Genomic DNA, 20,545 nt, shown 5'->3' on the forward strand with positions numbered 1-20,545 from the left:
GGCCCGCTCATACAACTACAGTCGACGACCTATTTCAGGTATCTAAATACCAAGTAGACCATTTTTGAGAAGCAGACGAATTTCCTGGGTCCTTTCGCGAACGGAATCTGGTATGCTCTAGACTAGTCTGTGGGACGCTGACAGATGTCCACTTCAAAGCGTGGTAGTCGGTAGCGGCTTATTGTGCCGCCACGATGCGGGTGAAGCCTCCACCCTTACTAGGTTAGGTATGGGTCTAAAGGGATAAGGTTGCAGCACTTGGCAGGCCTCGAAATCTGCGTATGTGTGTAGAAATTGCTGGTTAGCGCCGAACAATGCCTGTGAAGCTCGTTGTTTGTCATCCACAAACTGTGCTGGTTTTAATCCAATCAAGCGCATTTGACAGCTTCACGCACAGATTTGAGCTTGTTGTGGAGATCGGGTACCCAATTTGACCATTCAAAGACGTGCTTGTGCTTACGAAAGCTTACACAAGCTTCTGCCTGTGATTATAAGTGGGACATCCATATCCACCGCCGCTGCTGTGAGCCCCGTATGACTTGCAAAGATGTTTCCAAGACCGGTAAAAGGATTTAGGATTTAGTCTAGCGTTCGCTACCTTACTTCGGCCCTGTCGCCTTCAGGACAGGCCTCTGTGCAGTTGGACACTATTCCCATTCAGATCATGGACATTCAAAGCCAATACAGAGTACCTGTCCATGCGGAACGAAGGACTTGGGTGTCCATTTACAGTTTGACGCTACTCTCAGTCAGGATATAGACACCGGACCATTCACTTAATCTGCTGCCCCAACCCTACCGCCCCGGCGCAGGCCGAAATATGTACCAGGAACAATCAGAACCATGGCAGCAAACATTGTCCAGAACGCAGCGTGATAGCCATCCATCAGTCCCTCGTCACCATTATTCCTCGATTGTGTGACAGAAGAAGCGATTGCTGAGGTAACGGCCAATCCAACGGAATTGCCGATCTGTGAAACAGCATTGAACACGGCTCCAGCGAGGGACTGAGATTTGCCAGGATAGGCCTTCGCTATAATGAGGTTGGATACAGTGAAAAGCACTACCATTTTGTTAGCGCAGTGAAACACTTTGCAGAGAAATATGGGCGTCTAACCATCGGGGTGTAAAGGCGACAAGAGCATGGCAAAGAAATCGCCCCTCCAATATCCCCGATCGGGGGTACTCAGCGCCATAAGCAGGGGAGGTACGACGTTAATAGCTGCCGTAATACTGACCATAAGACCTACTTCGACCTTATCCACAAGATAGCCTGTAACCTTTTTATTTTTAAGAAAAGCTAGTTAGTGGCAATCGAGATCTGGGAGAATAAAGGACTTACGATGTTTGTGGCCGCGCCGACGAATACCATTGGAAGAAAGCGAATCGAAGCTTGGAGCGCCGTTGTATGTACAACTCGTTCGAAGTATAAAGCGCCATAATATTGGAATGCATTGAATATTGCCCAGGTGACAAAGACTGTTACGCATGTTGTCGAGAATACAGCATTCTTCCACATGCTATTTGGGACAAGAGCTGGTAGATGCTTATGTTCTCGATACTCCATCCACATTACGAAGGCTGGTAGGAGGAGAACACCCAGGACAAGTAAGGCAATGTTGTATGAAGTGGAGATCTGGTGGTAATCTCTGCTTATGGCACTTTCGGGGACACCTCTGTTAGTTGAATGGCCAGTAGTGAAAAGACGCATGACTTACGAGAGGACGTAGGACAACAGGCCAAGTGATGCGCTGACGATGATTGCGCCGACCCAATCAACATCGTGTCCCAGTCTAGCAAAAGTGTTGCGGCTGCCCTCATGCGATCGGCTTGGCAGCACAAAGTAGGCACAGATGACAAGGATAACGTTGATGATGAGCGAGATATAGTAGCCCCACCTCCAGCCAATGGTATCGGTGAAAACACCTCCCAATATGAGACCCAGTGAGTATCCGAGAGGCTGACCCATGCCCTGGCATGCAAAAGCCATGTTCCTCCAGCGGCCTGGAAGAAAGCTCTGAGTAGTAAGGCTTACTGCAGCCGGGAGGCACATGGCAATGGATAGACCGAGCAGGGTGCGAAAGGTGATGAGCTGGGCTGCTGTGTTGCAGAGGCCGACACCTAGAGTAAATGCACTATACAGCGCAGCACCAGTAAGCCACATTGGTCGAGGGCCGAGAACGTCGCTAACCGCACCGAAAATGAGAAGTGAACAGCCGGCGGCTAGAGCGTAGACGCTGGGAGGCCAAAGGAGGAGGGCTTCATCGAGGTCTATGTCTTGCGCCATCGCAGGAAGAGCGATGGTGAGGATACCGGAACCCAGCGTATTCAATGAGCTGATACCTGTCAGTGCCGTAACGATCAAAGCTGCTTGCCATCTCGTCATGTCGCGACGGCCATGGCTTGTTGCAGCATTTGACTCGGGCTGCTTCTCTTGTGTCGCGGGTACGGAAGTTGTGCTAGCCATTGTTAGAGCCACTGACAACGCTACTGTGGTTAGAAACGTGCTTGATTGATCGTGGATCTAGTACCTCCCAGAATCATCTGGGACTCGTGTTGTGTTATCTTGAACGCAAGGGCGAGCTAAAGCTAAAGACAGCAAATGTGTCCTCAAAGGAATGAAGTCGTTGCAAAATCTCACGAAAGCGGTCATTCCCTCCGACGTGCTTGTCCTGTATTGTGGAGTTTGCTGCGAGAATACTCCGACAAGATGGCCGCAAGTGCTTACTTAGTCTGCTGTTCAGGACTTTACTTTGGGTCAAAGAGGTATCTGCTGTGCCGCAACAATATCGATCGTGAACTAAAAATGGCTGAAAACACTTCTGAATGTTTAATTGGACGTCTGGCAGGGCTCAGCTAGGCCCTAGCTAGACCGTTCGCTTTACTTCGGGTGTGACGGGGTTCATTTCCGTGCCACTAGACTAGTACTATGGACCGGGATATCATGACAGGGGTGTCCTAAAAGGCTTCTTCTATGTTGCTCTTGCATCCAGGGTGAAGATCCTCACGATAAATGTGTACGCTGGATTATCCGAATCTGCCCCGCCGGTATCTGATGGTTCAAATGATGTGATTTGACGCCATATAGCTTCAACCTATGCAGTAGATCATGCGAAGAGCCATGATACATTTGTGAGAGCAGGGGCTTCACCAAAGACAGGGTTGTGCGCAAGATTCTGGGAATAGTGTCTAGCGTTAGAGTTACTATGTGTTGGTCTGGAACGCGGTGCGAGGAAATTAATATTCCTATCTGACGAAAGGAATATTCCCCTGGTCTGCTATACGCTCGCGCCGTGCATACCCCATTGGATATACAACGTTTTAATGTTGCTTGATCGTTCGAGACATTTGCCAGAGGATGCGTCTGTCGCCATGGGCTCCATTGCGAAGTACTGTTTTAACCCAGGGTTAACTGGAAAAGCTTAGACGTTATCATATCATGCAGTCAGGCTTACGGCTCAACCGAGTCCTACACATGAAGAATTCACCTTTGAAGAACATGACTTTACTCGTTTGGTTCTTAGATCAACAATTCAAACAAACAGTTACGGACGACTATGGAGCTGGTCCCTAGCTATTATTCCCATATTTTGTCAGACGTGGCCCTGATTGTATTTATACGTACACTTCTCCCCATTTCGAGCAGTAAACCACCTCTGCTTACTGTTTGCATATCTTTTCTACCTCGTTGTCTCTATCTTCTATTTACAAAGCATATCTGCTAACCCGATGAAGGTCGTTATCTGTGGCGCCGGACCAGTAGGTGCCCTTGCAGCTCTTTATGCTGCTAGAAATGGCTACGAAGTCGAGCTCATAGAGATGAGGGGAGGTACGTACGCATATGTAATACAACTTTGGTTCTTGGTAGGCTAACGAGTGGTACGCACCATTAGATGTAAGAAGTATAGATAAAGAATCCGCAAAACAAATCGGAAAATCCATCAACATCACGATGTCCGACCGCGGTTTCGAGGCTGTAAAGGACAGCGGCGATGAAAACTTGGTACAAGAAATATTGCGTTGCACAGTTCCTGTGCAAGCTCGAGAGGTTCACGAAAGGACTGTCCTAGGGACCGTAAAGGTCACAGAGGTGCCTTACAGCGCAGATGGCAAGGTACTTGCTCTACTATGCTAGCCCGTTCACACATATACAGTTATATACTGACAGTTTCTGGAAGGTACTGAGAGTCGTCAGTCGGGAATATCTCCGAAATCTTCTCTTAGACCGAGTCTTGCACATGCCCAATGTCAAGGTAACGTTTGGTCGCAAGCTTATTCATGCCGATCTGGAAAACAAAGTCGCTGTTTTTGCCGATGCGAACCTGAGCGACGCCTATAGTGGCGGCAGCAAGTTTGACCGTATATCTTTTGATTTACTCATTGGCGCTGACGGCGCTCACTCCGCTGTTCGCCATCATCTTGCTAGGTACCGCAACATCGACATCGACCAACGGTGGCTCGATAACTGCTGGTGCGAATTCCAAATCAATCAAGCTGACGAAGGTCGACCACGAATCAATCTCGATAAGCTTCACGTATGGCCCAAAGCTGAAACCATGTTCTTGGCGCTCCCAAACCCTGTAAGTACATCAATCTCCACATACTCAGTCAATTTGCTCACAGGTTGGTTGACAGGATGGTACATTCACATGCAATCTCTTTGCTACTGCCAGTACTTTTGAGACACTGAGGAGTGAGAAATCAAACATCATCAACTTCTTTGAAGAGAACTTCCCTGGCATTATCCCTGATCTCATGACGCCCGAAGAGCTTAAGACCCAGTTCCACAGCACAAAGACTGCCATCCTTCATGAGATGCGGGTGTCACCTATTAACTACAAGAACTGCTGCGTCCTCGTCGGTGATGCTGCTCACACGATGGTTCCTTTCTATGGCCAGGGATTGAACACCGGACTTGAAGATGTTCGGGTCCTCTTCCGAAACTTCCTCAGCCGGGCGCCTGAGAAAGAGGTTTTGGCCAAGCTACCCGCCCTTCTAGACTCTTACAGCGAGTACCGACAACCTGACGTGTCTGTAATGACATCGCTGGCTTTGAAAAACTACACAGAGATGAGGCTGTCTCAAAAGTCGACGCTGAAATACTTGCGCAGGAAAGTTGAGGAGACACTACAAGCCAGGTTACCCAGTGCTGGCTGGGCTACACTCTATTCACGCGTCGCATTTTCGTCTGAAAGGTTTACCGCGATCCAGGACAAAGACACTCGGCAGAGCAAAATACTGGCGTGGCTGCTTTACGGATCGACAGCTTTGATATGCGGTCTAGTCGCACCAACCGCCATGTTCAACTGGCAGTCTTAGATTAAGCAAAATGAATAATTTATATATTTAAAAACTCCTGTAAAACGCTTTAGATCATTCATTAATTTTTTATGATTACGTAGTCCACTATAAACAGATCTCATACTAGTAAAGAACGGATGTTTCTAGGTAAAAATAACGGTTAGTACTTTCATAAATTTAAAACTAGTAGATAGTCGAATTGTATAAGAAAGATCATTAAGTAGTTTATTTATTAACATAAAAAGAAAATAATCATTATAAATGTTACATAATCCAAGCTCGACTTGAACTGGGGCTTGGACGTCTTGCAGAGGGTCGGGACGGTCCGACCTGCCGATTCCTAGGCGATCATAAGAAAAGGTTAAATATCTACCTTTAGCGGAGGCATTGATTTAGCTCTATTCTAGAAGTAAGGTTCTATAGTTATGGTCGACGGTGCCGCCGTGGGTCAAGAACTGAACTGTCTGGATGGGTGCAGTGGCGCGTTCTTTGGCACACATATTTTGCCCCAAATCCGGTGGGTTTCGGTTCCCAATTCATTACCTGCACAGACTGAGGTATAGACAGTAAAGTTATTGCTCTTCCCTGTGCGAGTAATGCTGCAAGTCTCGCGAATGTTCCAGAGCCGCAAGGCGAGCGGTCAATCTGCCCGTTGGCAAAGATGGTGGCGTTTCTCTGTCGGACTATGCCCGGCTCGTTCCCTTCGTCGAATAATATGACCCGTAGCAGTCATAGTCGCCGTAGCGGGTCCTCTCACATAGTGAGCTCAACTTCCCTCCCCAAGCTGATGAACCGGTTCACGTTGCTGGGCTCCACCTTGAGCCCCAACTGAGCTGCGTCCACCGAGGCATTGGCTGCACCCGCGAAGCTCAAACCAACTATGACGTCTTTGTCATGAGAGTTGACTCGAACAGGTAAGGATTTTGCGAATTGGAAACTGGAGACGTTGACGAAAGATGGCCTGTACCAGCTTTCCGCCCTCGACCACTATTTTCACTACCACGCGACCAGAAGGTATGTCAATAACTACGCCAACCACACCGCCGCCTTCAGGAGCTTTCAATAGGCCCCTGGAAACTTCCCAGTATCCAAGTGCTGCGGTCCCATGGCCGCAGGCAGTCAAGAAGTCGTCTTTGTGCCAGAAAAGTACGCCAAAATGCGTACCGGAATCATTCGGTGGTGTTATGAACCCGCCGTACATGTCTGCGTGTCCCCTGGGCTCGTGACAAAGTGACTGGCGCAGCTGATGGAGCGGATAGCCTGGAGTCTTGATAATCTTCAGTCGGCATTGGGCCACTGTCAATGCTTCAGGGAGATACCCCGCCGGGACATCTTCGACAATCCGGAAAGGCTCACCGACTGTGCCAGTCTTCTGTTAGTATCCAAAAGGGAGGTTGTGCCATTATTCTCTCGATGCATTTTCACTTGTATAATGTTTTAGTGCAATACATAGATCGCGTTCAGTTTATCAGGCGTCACGGATCCTTCTTTTGTGGACATTGGAGCATCCCGGTCCACAGCGGTGCCCGACTCGTCGCCGGATGGAAGACAGAAATACTTCTCTGACAGACACTGCACTTGTTATATTTTGAGTATTGTGACGACGACAAAACTAGACCAAACTATTTGCATGTGCTTAGTAGTTGCCACAGCGACCATCGCGGTTTTGTGCCAATCCCGCGTTCGATGGGTTTGCCTGCTCAATCAGTCGTAGCATTTATCGATTGGAGTCTGTTCCGTGTCGAATCTTCTCAATATAATTCTCATCCGTCTTGTTGTGGGCGGCATCTTGCTGGCCGGAATGAGTAGAGGAATGGAAACGCATGGCTGCTTTCCCCTCGAAAACTTTTCTTGCTGAAAAAACTTTCTTGATTCGGAATGCAGATCGCTTAATTTGCGACAAAATGACCAGGATTATTTGCTGATAGCGACAACTCCATTATGTATGTTCTTTTGTAATCCAAGTTTGGCAATGATCAGAAGTCGACGGTTGGTATGTTTTCATAATATAATCATTCACTTCGAATCGATTGTTATATAAGGGCTTAGCGTTCACGCATTCACTTCGAATCGAATGCTATCTAAGGGTGATATTAAGGGTCCAAGGTTTGTACTATCATTGGCACAGCTTGTTTGCTATGATACGTGCTCAATGCTCTCTTGGGGGAAATATTGGTAAACAATGTACTCCGCATTTCCTTCTCCAAAATGCCAAGTTCCCCAGATTCACAGCCTCCACTGACCTAGCAGGCCTATATAGAAAAGGAGCCCAGTCTGCCGGTAGGTCCACCACCAGCAACACTGCCGGAAGTTGACTAGAATAGGAAGTATGATGTGATATGTGATATACCTATTTTTACTATAGATGTACTCACGTGCAAGTAATGTGAACTGATGAGTCTCTAAAGGCCCTCTGAGGCCGAGTTCGTGCCAAGATTTCTTTTTCAGTCAGTTGGGGTAATATGTTTTGTCAGCTAAACGAGACCAACGATATGCTTGGCGGCTCTGTCTGGATGCGGGGTTATGGGGTAGCCTCAGGTTTTGTGACGCAATTATAGTAAAAGGGATTTCCTTCCCTTGTTCAACTCTGCATAAGCCATTGATTCAACGTCTCGGGATTTTCTTTCCTCACTCAGAACTCAACAGATCCCCACTGTTGCGTGCCAATTAGCTTTCGTCTTTATTGAGTTGTCACGGGCTTGTCGTGTGCATGTCAGGAATGGAAAAGCAGATACAAAGACCTGAAAGCTATGGAATTGCGGCGCTATAGTTCTGTGAGCGTCCCAGCTCGGACTTTGCCATGTCTGTTATCTCCCAATTCATCTCGAGTCGAGGAAGATAGGTGCGACAAGGCCAGCTATCTTGTCTGGTAAATATTAACAGATCCCAGCCAGCTAGTCTCCACGTCAGCCCGGCAGCAGAACCCGCTAATTGAGAGTCCACTCAACTTATTATCTAACACAGCTCTTGGTAACACCTGCATCAGGACACGAGACGAGGCTAAGTTCTTTATTCATTACGTTCGGATTCTGTCTCGTTGGGTAAATATATCACGATCAAGTTCGATCGCCTCGATCACTCACACCATATGCAGGTAGATGTTTGCGATAGACGGGCTCATTTCGCGAACGAGGTTCCACGTCTCGCTCTCCACATACCACTTCTGGCATATTCGATGATTGCTGTCGCCTCCCGACAGCTCAGCCTGGTTTCTTCGATTGGGGATGTGGACCCGGCAGCTTACTATAGTAATGCACTTGGCATCCTGATACAGAAACTCGGCGGTCCGGTGGAAGATTTGGACGAAAATATCTTAGCCGCTCTTGTCCTTCTTCGTACCTATGAAGAGCTCACAGGCAGGCTTGGGAGCATGTCAGTCCGAGATGCCATGACGTTTGAACAGCAGCCAGACGACGACACAGGGACACACTTATCCGGGGTCACTCTATTGCTCAACTCGGTCTCTAACTTCATGGGAAAAGGCGGACTCGGAGAAGCTGCAAGCTGGATAGTATTGCGACAAGACATGTTCTTTTCTATGACTAAGTCACATCCACTGCGCATACACCTGGAAAGCTATACCATGTCTAGCGCGTTCACAGACAACTCAGCCGAGTCTTTTGCCAATCGAATCGTCTTCCTATGTGCCCGAATCCAAGCCCATGTGTTTGGTCCCGACAGCAGGGCAACTGCGCATCAGTGGACAGAACTCAAAACCGACGTCGATAACTGGTTTCAAGCGAAGCCCTGGAACTTCCGGCCGATGTGGATGGACAAGGCGGAGGCAGGACATGCTTTCCCCTGCGCTTGGATGCATCACCCTGCATATGGTAGGTCTTCGTGATTGGAATCAGTATAGTAATTCACTAATTGGCTAATTTGTAGTCGTCGCCTATCAAAACTATTGTCTGGCACGAATGCTTCTCGCCATTTTCGACCCATGGCTTTGGGAACCAGGCTTTGATAGTTTCCACAAGAGGCGTTATGCTAATGTACGTGCTACTCTCAGCACAAGGTGCACTATTTACTGACGATACTGGCAGGATTTTGTACTGGAGAATCTTCGCCTCATCGTTGGTCTGTCTATCAGTAACCCCTCGGTGGTTCCAGGAAGGTTCCTCGCGTCGCATACACTTCAAGCATGTAAGTTTCCATCTAGCTCTATTTCGTATAACCGCAAACTGATAGCATGCAGGCGGTACGTATCTGACCGATTTTGATGAACAACAGGCGGCACTGGCCTTTTTGCAAGACTTAGAAACACAGTGTGGTTGGCGTTCCAGACCGGTGATCGACAAGCTAATAGCTTCATGGTCAATGGATAAGTGATTATGGTGATTCCAGTTGTTAATACACCATGATTGTGTAGCGCAGTAATGAGAGCAATTCGATCAGCATTTTCTGACCCGGATGACATGCGCATAGAGTATGGAACTTGGATCAAGAGCCGCGGCCAATCTAGCGGATCCTGCTGCTACAGCTACATCCTCTGGATATTGATTTTCTGCGGCCGGAAACTGTTGCCATTTTCTTGAAGTTCCAATCTAACCTAGTTAGGTCAATTCCCTGTACGACGATTCACAGCTGTATCTATGCAACAGATACAGTTGTGAACCGTCGGACCCTTGTGACATTTGGCTGAGAGGCGCTGTCATAGACTTACAAGGGTCTCCGCATTCAGGCCTACCACTAGTGCTAGGTCACCGACCACCCCAACTCAGTTGGGGGATTCTGCATGTGAATTTCTATGTCACGGAATGCAGTCGAAGCCATTGACTTCTGAGTCCGTACCTCCAGAAAATTGCAACTAGGATCATTCATAATCACCTTCCATCTGGTTCTTTTCTCTGTGGATTTCCATGAGGTAGCCATCACGACTCATTATCCTACTACCCAAACTTGCACCATGTCATCTCTCAACGCAGGACTCGAACGATTGCCTCAAATGTCTAGTGATGTTCTAGACTTCATAAAACCAGCAACTTACGGAGATGCGGCTACGCTGTTATTTATTGCCGTAGCTCCAGCTACTTAAACATTGCAACAATACACCTGGGACAAGCCTGACCCTTACCAGCACATCTGGTATGAGAGGCCGCAAGCCGACGACGCTAAGGGCAGTACATCGAGGACGACAAGAAACATCGCCGAGAGATTAGGTGAACTGGTTAGGTCGACTGAGACTTTCGTGGGAACTAGCCTAGATATAATGTAATAGCAGAATAGAGAAGTGGTTATCTTCTGGAGTTCACAGTCAGGAACAGCGGAGGGCTTCGCAAACCGCTTAGCGCGGGAACTCCACCAAAGGTTTCGTCTCGAGGCCCTGTCAGCGGATCTCTCAGATTTCGATCCTGAGACCATAGCGCAGATAGCAAAGGACAAGACGACTCAGTTCTTTCTGTCGACACACGGAGAGGGAGGCCCCAGCGACAACGCCTGTTCCTTTTGGAAATAGACCTCAAGATTGCGTGAAACCTCGCTCTCAACCCTTCGTTATGCCGTTTTTTATCTCGGCAACAGCGACTACAAGTACTACAATCGCGTGGCAGATGTGATCGACCAAGCCCTGCGGGAGACCGGAGCCGAGCAGCTCCTACCTATGTACACGGCTGACGATGCGCACGGCACCACTGAGGAAGACTTCGTCGCTTGGCAAGATCAACTCTTAGTGTTTTTAGGAAAGCATCTTGGGCTCGAGGCCCGCGGACTTGAGTACGAACCAGTTTTCAAAGTGGTCGAGGACGAATCATTCGAACCTCAAGACCTAAATATGGGCAAGTATGTTGAATCAAGACACGACCTTGGCAAATCCGCGGCCGGCAACAGCCCCATCCGACCGCTGAAGGTGAAGGCAACCCGAGAACTATTCACCAACTCAACCCGTGATTGCTTGCATTTTGACGTCGAAATCACAAACCAGCCTAAAATGGATTATAAGACGGGCGACCACATGGCCGTCTGGCCCATGAACCCCAAGGACGAGGTGAAGCGCTTCCTTCTCGTATTGGGGTTGTCTGCACGTCGACATGTGCCGATCAGTATATTGTCCCTCGACAAAGGCAGAAAGGTTCAGGTACCATCGCCGACTACCATCGAGACACTTTTCACACACTACCTCAAAATTAGCGCCCGTGTCAAGAACCACAGCCCGCAGTCTTGCCGATTTTGTCCCGATAGGTGCGGCGAAATCATTTCTGCTTGAAGTGAGCAAAAACCGTGACATTTTCGCACAATTCATCGCATCGGCCCATATCAACCTTGGAAGACTACTGGAAGTGGCTTTGGCCCAGGGAGACTCGGCCGCCTGCTCGTCAGTTCCGATATCATTCTTGATTGAGGTCATCCCACGAATGCAGCCCAGACTCTATTCCATCTCATCGTCTAGCATCGTTGCCCCACGCGCACCTTCGATCACTGTGGGCGTGAGCAGCACGGAGATGACCCCGGGGATATCGATTCCAAGCCTCGCTTCGAACTACCTCCACAAGCTCTCGCAATTATCTGCCGCGAGCGAAGCGTCGACACACCCTGCGGGTCTAACGTACAGCCTGTCCAAGCCCGGGGACACCCTGAAGAACAGCCACCTCTTCGCGCACATAATACGGTCGAAGTTCAAGCTTCCGGCGCAAGGCTCTTGTCCGATCATCATGGTATCAGCAGGCACAGGCATCGCACCATTCCGGGGCTTTATCTCCGAACGATCCCGGCTGCATGCCATGGGCAGGCCCGTGGGCGATATGGTGCTGTTCCACGGCTGTCGTCATCCCGTGGAGGATAATATCTACGAGCCGGAGCTTGAGGGGCTCCGGACGAGCCTGCAGGGTAGACTGCGCATTATCAGGGCATTCTCGCGGCCTGTTGGCAGCAAGAAGGTTTACGTGCAGGATAGGGTGCAGGAGGAGAGTGATGAAGTTAGAAGGTTGTTGGCGGACGATGCATCCGTATGTGTCTGTGGTTGGGTGAGCATGGCACGGGAGGTCGAGAGGACGGTTACCGAAATGTGGCGGAAAGAGAAGGACATAGACAACAGTACAACGAAGGGGTGGAGCAATAGGATGAAGCGCAATCGGAAGTGGCAGGAAGACGTGTGGGTTTGATCCTGGGATCCGGAGACAGTTAGAAACGTACTGCGCGGATGTTTAGCAATAGCTTATTGCTTGAGTGGTACTATTACGCCGACTTTGCTATCTACTCAGGAGCGCGTGATATTCCTCAGTAAGGATCCGCCACGACAAACGGTTCTATACATCTACAAAATAACGTCCACCATGATTTATTTTCAGCAGATATATATTCAGCGTCATGCAATAGAATAGGCCTCCTGAAATATGCCACTGATGTGATAACCTCGGCCCCGAAGATTCAGCGAATTTAATATACGTAGAGTAGTTCGCTGTTTCTCGACGGGAACTAGTTTACATGGCTTCATCCGATCAGCTACCTGGTCGGCCGGCAACTGGATTGTTGGCGTCGGTGTTCATAGTTCCCAGGCATTTTTCAAATGCGATTGTCTATTGCGCTTAGCTTCAGATAGAACGGATCTGTTCACGTGGTGACTCACATTGACGAAGTCGGCCAGCCAAGAGTCTTCTCTGTCTTCACTAGAATGGCAATTAGGGCTCTTTGTTCCATGTCTGGAGTAAAGAGGTGCCCGGTGAGCGAAATTGCCATGCATGCCGGCCTCAATCAGGTCAGTGATGACTTCAGACTTCATAAAAACACGGCGTAGAAAATTTTACATACAGGTGGGCAGCATCGATCTGTCCGATTGAGTTGGCAATGCCACAAATCGCAATAGTGTCGTTCTTCAGCGAGTTCTTGAAAACCAATAATTAGTTTAGAATTTATACGTTTTGGCTGAATACAAAGAACTCACATCAACTGACCGTCTGTCCACGGCGCCACCCAGACCAAGCAGCGGCCTACTGGGATCATGGGCAACCAGCAAAATCCGGTAAAGGTGATACAGTTGCCAACCAAGCGCAGCCGCATCATTTAAAACGAATATGCCTGGGAACTCGCTGCTACTGTCATCGGCTGGAATGAGGATAGGGTCGAATGACGCTGGCTTCGAGGCTACCCATTCCTGAGAATACTCCACGAGGACTTGGTAAGCAGCAATGTTCTTCTCAGGTCCAAAACAATAATTAACGACATTATGCAGGTGCAAGATCATTCGTCGAGCCCAGTAGTGGTCATCACGTTTCACGATGAATGGGTCGTCAGTAGTATTATTGACGTTCAAGGAAACGGCATCGGGCTCGTGGTTTAACACCGCGAAGTAAAGTCTGAGGCGCAATGACGCCCATATCATATCCTGTCGTAGGTCGTTGCCAAGAGTGATATCACCCATCTGCATCTCTCGCTGATCTCTTGATTGTGGGTTGTTCGTACTTGGCGCATTACTGAAGTCCAAATACCGATCCAAGTCGTCAAAAATGTTCAGGAAGATCGTGGTGAAGAACTGATCGTCGCCTATCTCATTAACCGGCTGACATTCGTTGAGCCCGAGGTGTTGATAGCTTTCCCAGTACAGCTGTTTTTCACTTGCTGTCGATGGCTTGCCCATGATCTTGAGGCTTATAGCCCCAATAGCTGACATTACTTGGAGTAGCGGACGGTATTGAGCGGCTCGCTCCGGAAAGCTCGTGGCAAATCGTCTTTGGAAACCACCACAATCGAAAAGCTGTGCGAGGTTTTCCACAAAATGACGCAGAAGTTCTGTAAGTCGCTTATCGCACCAGTACAATAGAGGCGTCTGTTGGTGCAGGAGGGAATGCACTTCGGCAAGTAGAGGCGGAGCTGTAGGATTGTCTTGAGCTACAGAATATGCTGAGTTCAACACCGAACGGCTTTCATGCACTGTAGATGGTAGATTCAACCCCGAGTCAATCGCCGAGTGTGACCTCTGAGTAGTATCCGAATTTAGGACACGACGAGCGCCATCAATTGTTGGCCGCAAATTCGTGGCTTGGGGACTTTTGTTTGGAGATTCTTGGTAAGGTGATCTCAAGGTACCCGAAGAATCTTCGCCTTCTTCCCATGATGGATTTGCAATAAGGCTTATCCTTCCATCGTACAATGTAGTGATATCATATGTCTCGTCAATAAATCGTATTTTTCTCTGTGTGATTTTACACCATTTTTGATTCTTCGAGAAGCCCAGTTCCCCATTTTGGAGACTGTGAAGATGTTAGCAAACCCTCAGTTGCACATATGATGATCGCGTACGAATCGTCCTGGGCATGTCGAAATCGAGTTTTCGAGACGCGGCTGCAAATTTGCCCCCTTTTGGCACAATTGGAACACGTTTGTTTTCTGTCACCTAAACCATATAATAAGCACTGTAAGCAGGGTTGCGGGCTCTATTGGTATCACCCACATTTCAGATGCCTGAAAAAGCAGAAAAGTTAGCAAGTTGCGAATATGCAAGAATCCTAGAGGCTGCTCGGCAAGTCTCGCGCACCTTTCACGGCAACTCTTCATCAGTGGTCAGCACTGCTTCGGCGCAAATGTGTGTAAAGTGGGCCAGAACCTACGTCGCATCCCCGTTTCCTAGTTGCCTCCGGCATCAATGACGTCGATATCGAATTTCACGGACCCTACAGTTGGTTCAGTCATGCCACCAGGGGAAATTTTTCGAGTTTAATTGTAGAGAAGTATGAATGCGTGGATTCATATCCTTTTCTGAATACATGGGGAAGGTGGTGGCAATTACAGAGCACACGGAGACGATAAGAAATGGCAACAAATTCCGGGGGACCTGTAGTTCTTGTTTGGGGCCTGTGCAGGGTCCACAGTGCAGTAAAGGCCACTGAATGGTTGAACCCCGCGTCACTATGATCAGCCCCCGTCTGCCTCTCACAGCAAATGCGGGGTTCACTACAGGGGCATCAAGTAAAATATTGGAGAGAAGCAAAGAGCCCGTGTGTGGGAAGATGCCTTGGCCTGCATCTAACCTAGGGTAGCCTCCACTTTACAGGCGAAACTTTGATAATGTTCCTATTTGGACGAGACAGGAAATTCTAGTCCGAGATAGTACTCAAAATCAAAGTACAACATGTCGGCATAGTGGGGCAAGTAGACATTTCTATAGTGTGTAACACTAGCAATTACTGAAGTCCGAAATCCAGCATACTTAAGAGGCACTCAACCTCAGCCCGGATCATAAAAACGTAAAGATATATTTCAGCCAATTTATCCCCATAATCCATTTATAAATTTCGACCTCAAAGAAATTACTCATTTTCTTTCCACGTTTGACACACAATTTCAATGATTTGAACGTTCGCCATGGATTGGCCGACAGCACGGCGGGAAACTTTGCCTTATGGCGCAGCATTATTGATATTTTCTGTAGGGTTCTTTGTTATATACCCTTTGGTGGCCTACTTCAGAGATCCCAAAGGTACGAAATAACTTGCATTCTTTACTTTATTGACAGATTGAACATTCGCTTACATCAAATCTAGGATTACGGCGATTCTCCAACTTTAGCCCATTTGCTGGAATCACGACTATTCCGTTCATGATACTTGCTCACGGCGGCGCGCGGTCCGCACATCTTGCAAAACTACACAAGAAGGAACCTGTCCTGCGCACCGGACCTAATACCCTGTCGTTCGGAAGCGTTCGCGCAATCAAGGATATATACGGACATGGCACACATTGCACCAAGGACGAATCCTACATACTCACCGCCAGCAGCCACTATCATCTTGCCGACGTTGTCGATAAGGGCGAGCATGCTAGAAAGCGAAAGGTGCTTTCCTCGGCGTATGCTCTGAAGAACCTCGAATCCTGGGAGTACAAAGTCGCCGACAAAGTGGAGCGAATGGTTGCGCAGTTTGATCAGCGCTGCACGGCTCCTCTCCTGGCTGGAATGCATCCATTACCCGAAGAATTGAATATCGACTTCCGCATGTGGTCCAACTTCTTCTCGCTAGATGCCATTGCGGACATTGGTGTTTCCGAGAGACTCAATCTTCTCGACAATGGCCACGACCAGGTGGTGGCCCAGGGCAAAGATGGTTCGCTTTTCAAAGCCAACATCCGCGAGAGCCTGTATCCTATCGCCCGCAAGCAGTCGCTGCTTATATGGAGTTACGACTACTACAAGTTAATCGACAAGATCTCTAACATCATCCCATATTATCGTCAAATGTCCAAGGCCAACCACAGCTGGGAAGGCATCGTACTCCGACGTGGACATCAGAGGTTAGAGCGTTACAGGGCTGGAGAGAAGTTGGACGACTTCTTCCAGGCACTGATGGAGGACAAGAACGGCTCCCCCAACAACCTCGAGTGGGGCGAAATTATCGCCGAAATTAACATCATGATGAATGCAGGCAGTGTCACCACGGCAATCGCACTAACAAATGTGTTGTACCAGCTTCTCCGAAACCCAAAGATCATGGCGCGTCTCCATGAAGAGGTCGACGCGGTCCTGGACCCCGAAGAAGTCGTCGCCCCATATGACAAGATCAAGCATCTGCCATATCTCAAGGCCTGCCTGGACGAGTCGTTGCGTCTGTTCCCGCCTACTCCACAAGGTCTGCCGCGAAAGACACCGGCCGAAGGTGCTTCAATAATGGGCCACTTCATTCCCGGAAACACCACTGTAAGCGTGTCAGCATTCGTTGCCCATCGTGACGAGTCGGTATTCCACGATGCCGACTCGTTCATCCCGGAGCGATTCCTCGGTGAGGGGGGCAAGAACATGCAAGCATCATTCATCGCCTTCTCGGCAGGTGCCCGAGGTTGCATTGGTCGCAACATCTCCTATTTGGAGCAGGCTGTGCTGTTAGCCTCTGTGATCCACCGGTATGATTTTTCCCTAGGTAGAGGCTTTGAACTACAACGAGAGGAGACGATGAATCACATTCTCGGTGAGATGCCAGTGAAGGTGTGGCGGAGAGATCTGGGAAAGGAATGAAGTCATCACCATAAAGATAGCAAAATGCCATTATGGCCCCATGGTCACAAAGGTATCACATGAAATACCGTGAATGACTTACAACGGATTGTAATAACTGAGTCTCACCTTCCTATAGGAACCTATTGGCACTAAGGGGGCTTCTCCGCCTCAGGCTTGCCTCTCATTACAGAAACACCATGATCTACAAGAGTTCGATGACAATTGAGCGGCGCGCATACTCGTCAGGGACTTTTTATTGCTTCAAGTATATTCAGTCCAGCCTCTTCGATAATCACAGTTTACCTACCGTTGATATGTTCCTGTAAGCCAGGGTTTACCAACGTTACCATATTGTTCTGGGTCGCTCTTTAAGTCGCACCCTTCTCGGAGGACCGTCTCATCCAGTTGATCACCAATATCTCAGCCAAGACAGTCTTGATATTGCACATAATCTCGACACGCCTGTTATGAGTCCAGTCGTGCAAAATGTTACGGAGACAGTAAATGCCTGTACCTAAAAGCTAGAACTCAATGTTAGCCGGTGATTCTCACATGTCGACAGGAAAACGTATAATTTTGCCTTCGATTGGTCCACTCGTGAAGAGGTCATAGCACTCTGCCTCATCTTATCAAAACTTGGAAAGGAGTTGGCGTTGCCTTACTCCACGATTGCTGGCAAACCTTGGAGGATAAATCGGGAAGAATATTGAGGTATCATCCCTGAATTCGATGGCTTGAGCATCCATATCATCACCAACCTCTTTGAATAGGCCTGTAGTATTCCTGGTCTCCTCAGCAAGGTGATTTCTCGACGTCTACGACGTCGAAGAATGTCGGTCAACGTTCTAGCTGGGTACTCATGTACCACATCAAGAGCTGCTAAGTACATCAATTATGGTCCATCCATTTGGACAGCTCTATTTCCAGCTAGTGACACCGCTGTTGTTTTGGTTCTTGTTCTCTTGCAGGAAATCGATATTTCATGGGTGCAGGCACGAGACCTTATAACTTGAAGGACATTGTTTTTCCAATCAGACGAGCGGAAAGTAATATCTTTAAAAAGCGAATGGTTGTAACATTTGCTGTTCACGATTTCGATTTTACCATGAGGGTGGAGTTATTGGATTGGGAGCAAAGAATAGTACTAATATAATTATGTTCATGGTTATTTCCATACTAGTGCTAGTTCCATATGTGCCTCTGGGGCAAATGATTGATACGCTTTGAAGTGCAGAATTTGGAAACGAACATTCCTGGCATACTTGTCATTATCTATTATTTTCTGTTTGGCAGCAAGTCTTCCTGAGTACCTAAATAGGTAGAGCAGCAATCTAGGCGGTCTTCAGGCTCTTCATATTTTATCATGGCGTCCATCAACGCCCGAAAGGGGATGTTAGATGGTCTGTAGATTCAGGATAATCTTATTACTAGCGACTAAGAAGAAAGTGACAGAGATGAAAATTTCTAGGCAGCTAGCAATTGATAACGGTGCTGTCCCGAAGAACGCGGTACGGAACGAGTAATTGTCGACGAGAGGAACACAAAATGCATCTAAATGAGAGAAGAAAAGCGATAAGGTCAAAAGAGAAGGACTGGCAAATGTAGAGGTAACAAGGACTATAATAAGAGAGTTGAACATAGGAGCCTTTAATTGCATAAGCGGGAGCGTTTATTGCAATATAAACAGATCAAGCCGATTGGTATTGTAAGACCTATTGGAATGGGGCTTGAGGAATGGGGCTATAACCAGTTCTCGCCTCTTAAATTACATGAGTTGGCGGCGCAGAGTTGACGCCCTAAAATAGTGCAGCTATTTCATATGTACTGGGTGGTGATTGATTGTTATCGAGGCGGATGTAAACGCTGCAAGTAACACAAAGTTTTGGGCATCGTCTTAAATATATAGTTTTGTCCCAGAGAGTCTTGGTCAATAAATCCCCAGAGGCCGATCTTACATCTTCCCCTCAGTCTTCCCTGGAGAAGAGGGCTTGAGGCTGTGTGGGTCGGACTATATCATTAGGTACATCACTATTGAAGTCGACATGGTTGACTAGCTCGATAAGTTCAACCCTGCACGAAGGATGTATATAAGGCGTTGGATTCAAAAGCTTGGCGTCTTTCTGTTCTTTCTTCTTTCTTCTTTCTTTTCACTCTGCAACAAGTCATATATCTATGGTTCGTAGAAAGTATCACAGCCAGAAACTCGCGAGGGCAACAATGACAATGCGAACTCAAGTATGAAAAGAATCACAATTTGACGAACTTCAAGGTAGTATATATCTAGCTAAGCTGCGAATGGGGCGCCAAGCGCAGCATTCTACCAGGGGATAATGGTACCATCATGGTTACGGAAAGATCCAGTAAGCTCTTCAGGCTTGATGTCAAATGTCGTTTTAACCATATTGGATACGCTCGTCTCCACCGAAATGGCGCCCAAAGTTTTCAGGTCCATCCCGCTACCAGCCGCAAGATCCGTCTCCACCAACCCAGGGTGGAATACGAAGCTTGTCAGCCAAGGTTCCTCGAAAGAGATGAGACGGATAAACCAGTTCAGAGCCGCTTTGGAGGCGCCGTACGGGCTCGATGCCCCAGTAAATTTGACATAGAGTTCCTGCGAGCCAATAGAGCCTATGAAGCTGGAAATGGCAATGAACTTAGGGGTTCCTGTCTTGCTGGCCTTGAGTAAGTCTGCTGTGGCTTGGAAAAGGGTCAAAGGACCGAAAACATTGGTGTTAAAGTGCTTGAGTGTGTTGGCGACTGAGGTGTTACGGACACTGGTGCCGTCCTGGCCGATTCCGGCGTTGGCAATGACAATGTCCAGGAAAGTGATGCCTTGGTCGCGGAGTTGAGCCACTGCTCTGATAGCGTCTTCCTCCACAGCAGAGTCCAGCTTGACGATAATAAGCTTCGTGCCGGCTCCCTTCGGCAAATCGGCGAGGGCTTTAGACGTTGGGTGCAAGGGGTCGCGGACAGCGGCGACAACTGTGGTTGAGTCCTTCTGCAATATGCGTTGGACAAAGCCCTTACCGATGCCGCGGTTGGCACCGGTGATGAGGTAGTTTGAAGGAGCGCTCATTTTCGGTGGTTTTATGTTGGAGAAATCGAGCTTGAAATCGGAACTTAAGACTGAAGTTGATGAATGAAGACTTTGGTCCAACTCAACCACACTTTTATACTGCATCAATTCGGCAAGGAACATACTGGAATTATGTCTACACGCTATAATGCTTTGAAATAGAACATCAGTCAAGGCGTGATCGTTGGCCCGTTCCCGCAGCTGTTACTAGCATGGGCCGCGGCTTGCGTCTCGGAAGGTCACACGTTAGG

The 20,545-nt window shown here is 48.2% G+C and overlaps 8 protein-coding genes across 8 annotated transcripts; 4 read left to right on the top strand and 4 right to left on the bottom strand.

Moving 5' to 3' along the window:
- Window positions 1-549: 549 nt before the first annotated feature.
- BKA67DRAFT_622111 (MFS transporter) lies at window positions 550-2,811 on the bottom strand. The gene is made up of 4 exons (XM_046105491.1): window positions 1,719-2,811; window positions 1,343-1,661; window positions 1,118-1,280; window positions 550-1,063 (listed from the first exon to the last, which is right to left on the bottom strand). Exons 1-4 carry the CDS (start codon window positions 2,465-2,467, stop codon window positions 777-779), a joined length of 1,518 nt encoding a protein of 505 aa, XP_045960073.1. The 5' UTR covers window positions 2,468-2,811; the 3' UTR covers window positions 550-776.
- Window positions 2,812-3,729: 918 nt separating this feature from the next.
- Window positions 3,730-5,319, top strand: BKA67DRAFT_534717 (kynurenine 3-monooxygenase; the record flags this gene model as incomplete). Its single annotated transcript, XM_046099906.1, has 4 exons — window positions 3,730-3,829; window positions 3,894-4,114; window positions 4,179-4,580; window positions 4,636-5,319. The coding sequence occupies 4 exons, from the start codon at window positions 3,730-3,732 to the stop codon at window positions 5,317-5,319; spliced, it is 1,407 nt and encodes a 468-aa protein (XP_045960074.1).
- A 735-nt stretch (window positions 5,320-6,054) lies between these two features.
- Window positions 6,055-6,557, bottom strand: BKA67DRAFT_675784 (uncharacterized protein; the record flags this gene model as incomplete). Its single annotated transcript, XM_046108789.1, has 2 exons — window positions 6,214-6,557; window positions 6,055-6,179 (listed from the first exon to the last, which is right to left on the bottom strand). Exons 1-2 carry the CDS (start codon window positions 6,500-6,502, stop codon window positions 6,055-6,057), a joined length of 414 nt encoding a protein of 137 aa, XP_045960075.1. The 5' UTR covers window positions 6,503-6,557.
- Window positions 6,558-8,341: 1,784 nt separating this feature from the next.
- On the top strand, window positions 8,342-10,001 carry BKA67DRAFT_250094 (uncharacterized protein). Its single transcript, XM_046095734.1, has 6 exons — window position 8,342; window positions 8,396-8,673; window positions 8,724-9,131; window positions 9,187-9,293; window positions 9,345-9,444; window positions 9,497-10,001. The coding sequence occupies exons 2-6, from the start codon at window positions 8,643-8,645 to the stop codon at window positions 9,628-9,630; spliced, it is 780 nt and encodes a 259-aa protein (XP_045960076.1). The 5' UTR covers window position 8,342; window positions 8,396-8,642; the 3' UTR covers window positions 9,631-10,001.
- Window positions 10,002-10,246: 245 nt separating this feature from the next.
- BKA67DRAFT_591995 (uncharacterized protein) lies at window positions 10,247-12,398 on the top strand (the record flags this gene model as incomplete). The annotated part of the gene is made up of 5 exons (XM_046104790.1): window positions 10,247-10,318; window positions 10,364-10,468; window positions 10,523-10,701; window positions 10,765-11,432; window positions 11,479-12,398. 5 exons carry the CDS (start codon window positions 10,247-10,249, stop codon window positions 12,396-12,398), a joined length of 1,944 nt encoding a protein of 647 aa, XP_045960077.1.
- Window positions 12,399-12,588: 190 nt separating this feature from the next.
- BKA67DRAFT_249949 (uncharacterized protein) lies at window positions 12,589-15,024 on the bottom strand. Its single transcript, XM_046095733.1, has 7 exons — window positions 14,768-15,024; window positions 14,684-14,694; window positions 14,533-14,626; window positions 13,178-14,483; window positions 13,045-13,118; window positions 12,863-12,982; window positions 12,589-12,812 (listed from the first exon to the last, which is right to left on the bottom strand). Exons 1-7 carry the CDS (start codon window positions 14,785-14,787, stop codon window positions 12,779-12,781), a joined length of 1,659 nt encoding a protein of 552 aa, XP_045960078.1. The 5' UTR covers window positions 14,788-15,024; the 3' UTR covers window positions 12,589-12,778.
- Window positions 15,025-15,594: 570 nt separating this feature from the next.
- BKA67DRAFT_515185 (cytochrome P450) lies at window positions 15,595-17,236 on the top strand (the record flags this gene model as incomplete). Its single annotated transcript, XM_046097707.1, has 2 exons — window positions 15,595-15,709; window positions 15,774-17,236. The coding sequence occupies 2 exons, from the start codon at window positions 15,595-15,597 to the stop codon at window positions 17,234-17,236; spliced, it is 1,578 nt and encodes a 525-aa protein (XP_045960079.1).
- A 2,239-nt stretch (window positions 17,237-19,475) lies between these two features.
- Window positions 19,476-20,335, bottom strand: BKA67DRAFT_603500 (aflatoxin biosynthesis ketoreductase nor-1). The gene has a single exon (XM_046105343.1). The coding sequence runs from the start codon at window positions 20,292-20,294 to the stop codon at window positions 19,536-19,538; it is 759 nt and encodes a 252-aa protein (XP_045960080.1). The 5' UTR covers window positions 20,295-20,335; the 3' UTR covers window positions 19,476-19,535.
- Between the last annotated feature and the right edge of the window lie 210 nt (window positions 20,336-20,545).

This window comes from Truncatella angustata (genome assembly GCF_020726525.1).
Source record: "Truncatella angustata strain MPI-SDFR-AT-0073 chromosome Unknown BKA67scaffold_3, whole genome shotgun sequence".
Classification (NCBI taxonomy): Eukaryota; Fungi; Ascomycota; class Sordariomycetes; order Amphisphaeriales; family Sporocadaceae; genus Truncatella; species Truncatella angustata.

What these genes read in the sequence shown, in the direction of transcription:
- BKA67DRAFT_250094 (XM_046095734.1), top strand. Translation starts at nt 8,643, where the DNA reads ATGAAGAGCTCACAGGCAGGCTTGGGAGCAT. An exon ending in ACAGGCAGGCTTGGGAGCAT is followed by an intron (nt 8,674 to 8,723) that starts GTCAGTCCGAGA and finishes ACGACGACACAG; the next exon opens with GGACACACTTATCCGGGGTC. An exon ending in GTCGCATACACTTCAAGCAT is followed by an intron (nt 9,445 to 9,496) that starts GTAAGTTTCCAT and finishes GATAGCATGCAG; the next exon opens with GCGGTACGTATCTGACCGAT.
- BKA67DRAFT_249949 (XM_046095733.1), bottom strand. Translation starts at nt 14,787, where the DNA reads ATGAAGAGTTGCCGTGAAAG. An exon ending in CGACATGCCCAGGACGATTC is followed by an intron (nt 14,484 to 14,532) that starts GTACGCGATCAT and finishes ACATCTTCACAG; the next exon opens with TCTCCAAAATGGGGAACTGG. An exon ending in TGGACAGACGGTCAGTTGAT is followed by an intron (nt 13,119 to 13,177) that starts GTGAGTTCTTTG and finishes TTGGTTTTCAAG; the next exon opens with AACTCGCTGAAGAACGACAC.
- BKA67DRAFT_603500 (XM_046105343.1), bottom strand. Translation starts at nt 20,294, where the DNA reads ATGAGCGCTCCTTCAAACTACCTCATCACCGGTGCCAACCGCGGCATC.
- BKA67DRAFT_622111 (XM_046105491.1), bottom strand. Translation starts at nt 2,467, where the DNA reads ATGGCTAGCACAACTTCCGTACCCGCGACACAAGAGAAGCAGCCCGAG. An exon ending in CTGTTGTCCTACGTCCTCTC is followed by an intron (nt 1,662 to 1,718) that starts GTAAGTCATGCG and finishes TGTCCCCGAAAG; the next exon opens with TGCCATAAGCAGAGATTACC. An exon ending in TCGGCGCGGCCACAAACATC is followed by an intron (nt 1,281 to 1,342) that starts GTAAGTCCTTTA and finishes AAAAATAAAAAG; the next exon opens with GTTACAGGCTATCTTGTGGA.